This window comes from Oncorhynchus gorbuscha, linkage group LG26, assembly GCF_021184085.1.
Source record: "Oncorhynchus gorbuscha isolate QuinsamMale2020 ecotype Even-year linkage group LG26, OgorEven_v1.0, whole genome shotgun sequence".
In the NCBI taxonomy this organism is placed as follows: Eukaryota; Metazoa; Chordata; class Actinopteri; order Salmoniformes; family Salmonidae; genus Oncorhynchus; species Oncorhynchus gorbuscha.
In genome coordinates, this window is record NC_060198.1 from 43,003,313 (window position 1) to 43,014,988 (window position 11,676).

Genomic DNA, 11,676 nt, shown 5'->3' on the forward strand with positions numbered 1-11,676 from the left:
ATTTAGAGAGAGTCAGAGAGAGAGATAGAACATAAAGAGGGGAAGGGGGATTTAGAGAGAGTCAGAGAGAGAGATAGAACATAAAGAGGTAAAGGAGAGGGAAGGGGGGAAGGAGAGAGAGAGAGAAGAAATAGCGAGAGAGGACAGGGGGAATGATAAGGGGAAAAGGAGGAAAGGGAGAGAGGCAGAGTGACAGAGGGAGAGAGAGAGAGTTAGTGAAGGTTCAAATGATGGTAAGAACCGTTTCATTTTGACTGGTGGGAAAGAGGGGAGATTTAATGTGGAGGGCAATGGAACATTCATCCCTCAAGCATTCACAGATCTCCTATTATTCCATATGAATTTTTCATGTGCGTTTGTTTCAATCATTCTAATCTGGTTCCCACTGCAGAGCCGAGCGCTGACAGAAAACAGAGAAAGGGGAGAGGGAGGGATGGAGGGATGGAGGGAGAGGAGGAATGGAGGGAGGGAGAGGGGGAGGGGGGGGCTTGAATCGGGAGAAGAGATGAGAGAGGGGTATAAGATGGTGGAGAGACAGAGCAAGGGAGAGAGAGAGAGAGAGAGAGAGAGAGAGAGAGAGAGAGAGAGAGAGAGAGAGAGAGAGAGAGAGAGAGAGAGAGAGAGAGAGAGAGAGAGAGAGAGAGAGAGAGAGAGAGAGGGAGAGAGAGAGAGAGAGCGAGACAGAGAGAGAGAGAGAGAGAGAGAGAACGAGAGCTGAGATTGCTCTGTCAGGCTGTGGGTGATAGTCATCTACACGCCTCCTCAGCTATTCTATTAGGAGTGTTGTTAAGAAACCATCAAGGAAGAAATGGTCTCAGCGCTTTTATTAATCTGATTGGCCTGTTATTATGAGACAATAACTTGGTCAACTGCATGCAGATTACTTTAGACTCGCATGAAAATGCAAATGTAGACATTGACTGAGAGATCCCTGAGCCCATAACCCAGGTCATGGAGTGAACGGGAGATCCCTGAGCCCATATCTCAGGTCATGGAGTGAACGGGAGATCCCTGAGCCCATATCTCAGGTCATGGAGTGAACGGGAGATCCCTGAGCCCATATCTCAGGTCATGGAGTGAACGGGAGATCCCTGAGCCAATATCTCAGGTCATGGAGTGAACGGGAGATCCAGAGCCCATATCTCAGGTCATGAAGTGAACAGGAGATCCCTGAGCCCATATCTCAGGTCATGGAGTGAACGGGAGATCCCTGAGCCCATATCTCAGGTCATGGAGTGAACGGGAGATCCAGAGCCCATATCTCAGGTCATGGAGTGAACGGGAGCGCTGTAGGGTTTGACTGTGATGTGATGACCGTGATAAGGTTACTGACCATTGCGGCTGTACTGTTTGATGGTGGAGGCGGAGAGCTGGATGGTGCTGTCGCTCACGTAGTTCTGAGGAAAGGACAGGTCCTGAAGGTCCATCTCTGTGTTCAACACGTGCACCTCCAGATCTAAGATACACACACAGGCACGTGGGAACATATGGTTAGAGTTGTTCTGCTTTTCCAGGATGTTGAGCGTCCTGTTCTACACCTATCCACCTATTGGAATTACTATGGCTACTAATTACAATGACTAATCACACACATGCATGTCCCCCACTGCTTCCATTTCCCCCTATTTCTTACCGATATTGGGGGCCCGGTCGGTGAATCGGTTGCCATACATGTTGTTGGCCAATAGGAAGGCTCCTTTCTCCAGGACGTCCAATAGCATGGTGGCGGTGTGGGCCTGCTCCGTAGTGTTCATGTCCTGCCACGACTCCAGAGCCTCTGTACGCAGCAGGTTGTCCACTGTCTGCACTACCGCCTGGCAACGCAGAGGGGCGCTAAGGTTCACACTACTGTATTGCACTGCATTACATTACACATGCTACTGCTGTACATGACATTACACATGCTACTGCTGTACATTAAAATTACACATGCTACTGCTGTACATTATATTACACATGCTACTGCTGTACATTACACATGCTACTGCTGTACATTATATTACACATGCTACTGCTGTACATTACATTACACATGCTACTGCTGTACCTTATTTTACACATGCTACTGCTGTACATTATATTACACATGCTACTGCTGTGCATTACATTACACATGCTACTGCTGTACATTACATTACACTTGCTACTGCTGTACATTACATTACACATGCTACTGCTGTACATTATATTACACATGCTACTGCTGTACATTACATTACACATGCTACTGCTGTACATTATATTACACATGCTACTGCTGTACATTACATTACACATGCCACTGCTGTACATTACACATGCTACTGCTGTACATCACATTACACATGCTACTGCTGTACATTACACATGCTACTGCTGTACATTACATTACACATGCTACTGCTGTACATTACATTACACATGCTACTGCTGTACATTACATTACACATGCTACTGCTGTACATTACATTACACATGCTGCTGCTGTACATTACATTACACATGCTACTGCTGTACATTACACATGCTACTGCTGTACATTACATTACACATGCTACTGCTGTACATTACATTACACATGCTACTGCTGTACATTACATTACACATGCTACTGCTGTACATTACATTACACATGCTACTGCTGTACATTACATTACACATGCTACTGCTGTACATTACACATGTTACTGCTGTACATTACATTACACATGCTACTGCTGTACATTACATTACACATGCTACTGCTGTACATTACATTACACATGCTACTGCTGTACATTACACATGCTACTGCTGTACATTACATTACACATGCTACTGCTGTACATTACATTACACATGCTACTGCTGTACATTACATTACACATGCTACTGCTGTACATTACACATGCTACTGCTGTACATTACATTACACATGCTACTGCTGTACATTACATTACACATGCTACTGCTGTACATTACATTACACATGCTACTGCTGTACATTACATTTTCTGCTGCTCTACTCTTATAGTAGACGTTTGACCTGTTATCCAATTTATAACAGAGGCCTGTATGTTTGATTCACCATGTGATTCTCTTATACTATACAGGCCTGTATGTTCGATTCACCATGTGAATCATTTGATTCATTGATTCCCCTTACCATACATCACCATACATTTCCACTTTATCATATATCACCATACATTTCCCCTTCCCCTTTTATCATATATCACCATACATTTCCCCCTCCCCTTACCATACATTACCATACATTTCCCCTTCCCCTTACCATACATTATCATACATTTCCCCTTCCCCTTACCATATATTTCCCCCTCCCCTTACCATACATTACCATACATTTCCCCTTCCCCTTCCCCTTACCATACATTTCCCCTTCCTCTTACCATACATCACCATACATTTCCCCTTCCCCTTACCATACATCACCATACATTTCCCCTTCCCCTTACCATACAATTCCCCTTCCCCCTTCCCCTTACCATACATTTCCCCCTTCCCTTACCATACATCACCATATATTTCCCCTTCCCCTTACCATACATCACCATACAATTCCCCTTCCCCTTACCATACATCACCATACATTTCCCCTTCCCCTTACCATACATCACCATACATTTCCCCTTACCATACATTACCATACATTTCCACCCTACCATACATTTCCCCCCTTACCATACATTTCCCCTTCCCCTTACCATACATTACCATACATTTCCCCTTCCCCTTACCACCATACATTTCCCCTTCCCCTTACCATACATCACCATACATTACCCCTTCCCCTTACCATACATTTCCCCTTCCCCTTACCATACATTACCATACATTTCCCCTTACCCTTACCATACATTTCCCCTTCCCCTTACCATACATTTCCCCTTACCCTTACCATACATTCCCCCTTCCCCTTACCATACATTACCATACATTTCCCCTTCCCCTTACCCTTACCATACATTTCCTCTTCCCCTTACCATACATCACCATACATTTCCCCTTACCATACATCAGCATACATTTCCCCTTCCCCTTACCATACATCACCATACATTTCCCCTTCCCCTTACCATACATCACCATACATTTCCCCTTCCCCTTACCATACATTACCATACATTTCCCCTTCCCCTTACCATACATTACCATACATTTCCCCTTACACTAAACCTATTAAAACCATTCTTTTTATTTATATTGACCATATACTGAATTACATCTGTGTTGCTTCATAAGTTACAGTACAACCAATGCTAAACAAGGGCGCTCTAGTGACACACTACAACACAGCAGACTTTGCATAGATCGTACACCCCTGCAGATTTGTATGTATTTTGTTGCACAACAGACAAGTTAAGGAACACATATGCTGCAGAATTACAGAAATCATTCATATGTAGAGATACATCATACATGCTATGATATCACACACAGGATCATTACATACTATCAAATGACCCCTTACACATAGCCAGAGATATCATACTGTATTGAACAGTACACAGCCAAGGCTCATATAGCAACGTATATCACTATAGTAACATTACAGTGAAACCTAGCTGAGTTATGTCACAGAAACATTATTACTGCTTCTATTACTCCGCCCACATTTCAGAGAGATACTATGAACATGAGGAAAAACTACAAAGAAAGCAGCAGCCTGAGGAAATATTACAGACACATTTCAGGCTTCCAGAGAGATATCAGCCTTACAGCACACACACACACACACACACACACACACACACACACACACACACACACACACACACACACACACACACACACACACACACACACACACACACACACACACACACACACACACACACACACACACACACACACACACACACACACACACTGCTGCACTGCGCTCCACCTGCAACTGGAATGATGAAATCCTATACAGTACACAAATACGTCTACTACAGACTAGGGGTTATCTTTCCCACATTATTCTCAGTAGTCAGTACACTGGTGGGCTAGACGATATTGTCCATTTAAAGTGTGGGGATTAAAGGGGAAGGTTACCTGGATGTAAGCCCGACAGGTCCTCTCTCTCTTCTGGAGCTGAGAGGAGGGAGGACAATAGTGTTACAGTACACTTCTATAGGGTACTGTAACACCAAAACAATGGCAAACTGCAAGTCTAGAGGGATGTTACACACTATGGGTCTGTTAGCGTGCATTTTTAAACACCCAGTTCAGTTTGTCTGTGAGTGTGTGTGAATGTGTCTATGTGTGAGTGTGTGTGTTTGTACAACTTTGTGTGTGTGTGTACATCTATCTGTGTGTGTGTGTGGTGTGTGTTTGCACATGTGTGTGTGTGTGTGTGTGTGTGTGTGTGTGTGTGTGTGTGTGTCTTCTACCTTGTTGTAGTTGCGTGCGGCTGACTCCTTGTTGCCGGGCCGCAGGGCCTGAAGCTGGGCATCCAGTATGTCAAGCAGCTGTTCCATCAGACGCACTGACGAGCTGACATCACCAGCGTGGATCCGCCCCCGTGTGTGGTTCACCAACTCCCCAGCAATGTTGGCAGCATTCTCACCACTCTTTATCTACACAGAGACACACATTTCCACCACTGGGTACTACACAGAGGAGTGTGTGTTGGGGGTTGCTGATGGTTGAGAGTGGTAAGTTGAGGGTGCGAAGTAGACTCACGTTTTTTTATAGAAATACACTTTAAATATACTCAATAAAAATTGTTATAACTAATTTATCTTTAAATATACTCAATAAAAATAGTTGTAATTCAATTATCTTTAAATATACTTTAAACAAACTCAATAAAAATAGTATTTCCATCATCTTGACCTTAATGGCCTTCCATAGGGTGAAAGACTAACTATAGAAAGTGGAGGATGAAGAGTGGATTTGAATATGGGTCTAGTTGAAATGAGTCATTCTAATGGGTGAAAACCTTAGTGATATGATGGTGATGGGTTTAATCAAGAGAGCCTTGGAGACATGCTAATGGCAGTGTGCATATGGACACAGACACCCAGGGCCAGAGGCAGGGCCAGAGGCCCCCAACAGAGGGACTAGTAGAGGTGGAGGTCTTACCTTCTGGGCTACCTGGTTGACCCAGGGAGAGGTGCAGTTACTGAGGTCAGGGCCCCGAGGGTTCCACATGACCGGAGCCGCTAAGCACTGGAACGAGGCGATGCCTGGGAGGGCCAGGGAGGAAGGGAGAAAGGGATGGAGGGAGGAAGAGAGGGATGGAGAGATAATAAGCATTAGGTATTGGGCAATTATAGAGAAATGGATTTTAAAGAGAAAAGGAACAGGGCAAAGAGTACGACAGATAAAAAAAGAGTAAATGAAATGAACTTTAAATATGCAATACTTTGAGTGGTTCGGCAGAGGAGAGAAAAGAGAGGGAGGAAGGAGGAGGAAGTGTGTGAGAGAAAATGGGGCAGAAGTGGAAAGGTTAAATAATGGAGTGTAGGACAGAAAGAGAAAGAACGAGAAGGGAGGGGTAGGCTTTCAAATGAGTTGGCTATAAGAACATGGCTTTAAAGGAACACAAATTCACTCAAACGTGCGCTACACACACACACACAGCCCCCCCCTCACACACATACCGCTCCACTCACACACACACACACACACACACACACACACACACACACACACACACACACACACACACACACACACACACACACACACACACACACACACACACACACACACACACACACACACACACACACACACACACACACACACACACACACACACACACACACAAGACGGCGCCATCAGGCATCGTCTCTCATCTGCAAGAATAACACCTTAAGGGAGGGACCTCCCGCCACCCCTCGTTTTCAGCTAAGTTTTCTGTTTAGTTAGGAGAGTTCAGAGAGAGGACAATACACTGGGATCAACCAAGGAAGGGTCTTTCCACTGCCGCTACACAAACAGCTCCATACAGGGAACAACAGAAGTGAAAGAGAGAGGGAGAAGAGAGGGAGAGAGAAGAAGGGAGAAGAGAGAGACAACACAGCAGTGGAGGAATCAGAGCAGAAGTACACCCCCCCCCCCCTCCTCTCCCTGCTCTCCTCCATCTAGCGCAGATTGGGTTTGAAATCTCTGCCAAGACATGGCAATTAAGCCAGCTGCTAATTTAACGTTACTGTTGTTGTCAGAGATGCGAGAGAGAGAGAGAGAGAGAGAGAGAGAGAGAGAGAGAGAGAGAGAGAGAGAGAGAGAGAGAGAGAGAGAGAGAGAGAGAGAGAGAGAGAGAGAGAGAGAGAGAGAGAGAGAGAGAGAGAGAGAGAGAGAGAGAGAGAGAGAGAGAGAGAGAGAGAGAGAGAGAGAGAGAGAGAGAGAGAGAGAGAGAGAGAGAGAGAGAGAGAGAGAGAGAGAGAGAGAGAGAGAGAGAGAGAGGGAGAGAGAGAGGGAGAGAGAGAGAGGGAGAGAGAGAGGGAGAGAGAGAGAGGGAGAGAGAGAGAGAGGGATAGAGAGAGAGAGAGAGAGAGAGAGAGAGAGAGAGAGAGAGAGAGAGAGAGAGAGAGAGAGAGAGAGAGAGAGAGAGAGAACACAGAAAAGCAAGAAGAGATGGAGGGGGGAGTGGTGGTAGAAGATATTATATTCTTTTCTGGAACTCGAGAGGGCTATTTGATGATTGCATGTTTGGAGTTATAGAAGCTAGCATGAAGGGAGGTGTATCCTGTTTTGTTCAGTCTTTCATTTCATTATTCCACACTTTCACTTGGCTATCCCTGTTTCGCTGTGAGACGACTCTTTCATTTGGAGAGGAGAGGAGAGAAGGACGGGCTTTCATGTAGAGGGAATCCTCTGGGACCCAGCCTGCTGCTGAGAGTAACAGTGGGACAGGAGAGGAGAGGGGGAGACAACACAGCCAGCCAGGGGAAAAACAAGAGCTGCAGCACAAACACACTGAAACAGTGACACACTGGAAAACACACACACACACACACACACACACACGCACGCACACACACACACACACACACACACACACACACACACACACACACACACACACACACACACACACACACACACACACACACACACACACACACACACACACACACACACACACACACACACACACACACACACACACACACACACACACACACACACACACACACACACACAGACTTACATACAGGAAACACGGTAATAGTCAGTCCCCACCTAGTGATCCTTTAGGACAGGGGCGGTCCACAGTCTCTCCTCTCTGGTTGGAGGGCCACTGCACCCCTCTGGCCACTCTGGACTCACACACCTGGGGCTCCGGGCCCTGGACGGGTGGGCGTGGAGGCCGCCTGGTGACTGGTACGGTGGCTGTGATTGGCCGCAGGTCAGGACCCTTGTTGATAGCGCCAATGGGGTGAGAGGTGGGGGCCAGGGGGCGGGTGGTAGCAGGGCTAGAACTGGAGGTGAAAGGTCGGGCTGGAGTGGTGCTGGTCACCTGAGAAGTCGTCAGAGGGCCTGAAGAGAGAGAGAGACAGGGGGGGGTGATTTAGTTTAGTTTTAAAACACATAATAAAGCACATGTATAAATAAAATCACTGAGGATGACAAAATAAAGTCCAAATAAAGTCCAAATAAAGTCAAAGATATAAATAGGGAAAGCGAAAGTGAGAGACAAAAAAAGGGAAATAAAAGAAAAGAGATGGAATGAAAGTGGTGAGAGGGGATACAGAAAGACAAAGACAAAGACAAAACCAGAGCATGAATAAAAGAGAGAAAGGCACGTAAATGTTGCATCTCTCAGAAGTTGAGTTCAAAAGTTCTCCGGATAATAATTACGGCACAATCTACTTTAATATATCTATATATTACTCTTTCAGTGTTCCTATGGAGAGGGGAGGGAGTGTGCACGACAAACTACTTTAATATATCTATATATTACTCTTTCAGTGTTCCTATGAAGAAAGGAGCATGTCAATTATTGATCAAATGTATATGACAGAAGTCACTACCGACATTAACAACCAACTGTAATGCATCCATAGAAGTAACATATCCCAACTCTCTCTCTCTCTCTCTCTCTCTCTCTCTCTCTCTCTCTCTCTCTCTCTCTCTCTCTCTCTCTCTCTCTCTCTCTCTCTCTCTCTCTCTCTCTCTCTCTCTCTCTCTCTCTCTCTCTCTCTCTCTCTCTCTCTCTCTCTCTCTCTCTCTCTCTCTCTCTCTCTCTCAGGGCCTGCATCGCTAAAATATTCACCCAAAACACAATGGATAATTCATCTGAAGAAGCAAGGTACGTAACGTACAAGAGGGCGAACAGGTGGTGATTTGCATTTGTGCAAATATCCCACTACAACTGACATCAATGGACAAATTATACCAGAAATAAAGGTCCACTGTACACACACATCTCAGGACTCACCAGTGGTGGGGTCCGGTGGTCCGAACTCCAGCGGGTATCTCAGAACATTATAGTTGTTCCAGATGTAGAGCTGGTTGTCTCTGGGGTTATAGTCCACAGAGGAGACGTACTGGTAGGGGTTAGGGAAGGGGATGTGGACGGGCTCCTCCCGGGCACGGTTCGTGTTGTAGGCGTAAAGGATCAGATCCCCGCCGGCCTCGCTGTCGTCGTCCTGATAGACACTGCGCACGGCGTAGAGCACGCCGCACGCCATGAAGGCGTTGGACGCCAGCCTCTTGTCGAAGCTGGTCTCCCAGGTGCCCTCGAAGCGCAGGGTGTACGGGTTCACCTGGGAGGAGGAGGGGGGGTGATGGTAACCATGAATATATCTCACACTACAGAATATCACCCATTCTTAAACGCTTAATCCAGGTGTTACGGTGATAAACACAAGAAAGTGTATTTATGAAATAAATAAATAGGATTATTTTAGTTGAGCTTAGAAATGTCCAGTCCAACTCCATCCCCTGTTATGCTCCTCTCTCTTCTATTCCCTCCATCACCCTGTTATACTCCTCTCTCTTCTATTCCCTCCATCACCCTGTTATACTCCTCTCTCTTCCATTCCCTCCACCCCCTGTTATACTCCTCTCTCTTCTATTCCCTCCACCCCCCTGTTATACTCCTCTCTCTTCTATTCCCTCCACCCCCTGTTATACTCCTCTCTCTTCCATTCCCTCCACCCCCCTGTTATACTCCTCTCTCTTCTATTCCCTCCATCACCCTGTTATACTCCTCTCTCTTCTATTCCCTCCATCACCCTGTTATACTCCTCTCTCTTCTATTCCCTCCATCACCCTGTTATACTCCTCTCTCTTCTATTCCCTCCATCCGCCTGTTATACTCCTCTCTCTTCTATTCCCTCCATCACCCTGTTATACTCCTCTCTCTTCTATTCCCTCCATCACCCTGTTATACTCCTCTCTCTTCTATTCCCTCCATCCGCCTGTTATACTCCTCTCTCTTCTATTCCCTCCATCACCCTGTTACACTCCTCTCTCTTCTATTCCCTCCATCACCCTGTTATACTCCACTCTCTTCTATTCCCTCCATCACCCTGTTATACTCCTCTCTCTTCTATTCCCTCCATCACCCTGTTATACTCCTCTCTCTTCTATTCCCTCCATCACCCTGTTATACTCCTCTCTCTTCTATTCCCTCCATCCCCCTTTTATACTCAACCCTCTTCTATTCCCTCCATCACCCTGTTACACTCCTCTCTCTTCTATTCCCTCCATCACCCTGTTATACTCCTCTCTCTTCTATTCCCTCCATCACCCTGTTACACTCCTCTCTCTTCTATTCCCTCCATCACCCTGTTATACTCCTCTCTCTTCTATTCCCTCCATCACCCTGTTATACTCCTCTCTCTTCTATTCCCTCCATCACCCTGTTATACTCCTCTCTCTTCTATTCCCTCCATCCCCCTGTTATACTCCTCTCTCTTCTATTCCCTCCATCACCCTGTTATACTCCTCTCTCTTCCATTCCCTCCATCACCCTGTTATACTCCTCTCTTCTATTCCCTCCATCACCCTGTTATACTCCTATTCTCTTCCATTCCCTCCATCCCCCTGTTATACTCCTCTCTCTTCTATTCCCTCCATCCTCCTGTTACACTCCTCTTACACTCTTCTATTCCCTCCATCCTCCTCTCCTCCACCCACCTGGCTGACCACCAGTCGTCCGTTGTTGGACTCTGTGGCGTAGATGACCCACAGCCCATTCTCGTCCACTGCCAGGTCGATATCGCTCTTCCCACCCCAGCGGTAGGGCGATGTGTCGTGGTAGTTGGCGTTGGCGATAATGGCCTCGCCGCTCTTGATGCGTGTGCGCAGGTCATACTTGACCATGTTGCGTGTGCGCTCTTTATTGTAGAACACGGCGCCGTCGTATACCACGAAGCCTGTGCCATCAACACGGTTCGGCAACCTATAGGAGTGGAAGAAGAGGGTGGTCAGAATATGACAGGAGAATCAATAACCCATGAGCTTTTGGGCAATGACCTGCTCATAAGCACATGTCCAAAGAGCCCAACAGTATGATTACATACAGTACATTAGAACTGTGGTTCTCATACTTCTCCATCCCATGGAGCACAAGAAAAAACATGTATTTCACTAAATTAATTGGACTTCACACTGACCCCTGAGGTGCCCCACCAGTGGTCTACAGATCACCACAGGACCCCATGGAACCCACACTGCCATTCACCATCCATCTACAACAGTATTCAAATAAATCAATGCAGAGGCAGAGAGATTATTTGATGTGAA

At 46.2% G+C, this 11,676-nt stretch overlaps 1 protein-coding gene across 4 annotated transcripts in view; it reads right to left on the reverse strand.

The window, feature by feature from the left end:
- LOC124015610 (adhesion G protein-coupled receptor L1-like) overlaps window positions 1–11,676 on the reverse strand; it is a 278,324-nt gene that overhangs the window by 41,190 nt on the left and 225,458 nt on the right. For all 4 annotated transcript variants that reach the window (XM_046330967.1, XM_046330966.1, XM_046330965.1 and 1 more), the window contains 8 exons: window positions 11,068–11,332; window positions 9,362–9,689; window positions 8,164–8,460; window positions 6,055–6,158; window positions 5,361–5,546; window positions 5,023–5,061; window positions 1,634–1,814; window positions 1,334–1,456 (listed from right to left, as the gene is read on the reverse strand). In XM_046330967.1, coding sequence (XP_046186923.1) covers window positions 1,334–1,456; window positions 1,634–1,814; window positions 5,023–5,061; window positions 5,361–5,546; window positions 6,055–6,158; window positions 8,164–8,460; window positions 9,362–9,689; window positions 11,068–11,332 — 1,523 coding nt within the window. The remainder of the gene's footprint in view (window positions 1–1,333; window positions 1,457–1,633; window positions 1,815–5,022; window positions 5,062–5,360; window positions 5,547–6,054; window positions 6,159–8,163; window positions 8,461–9,361; window positions 9,690–11,067; window positions 11,333–11,676) is intronic.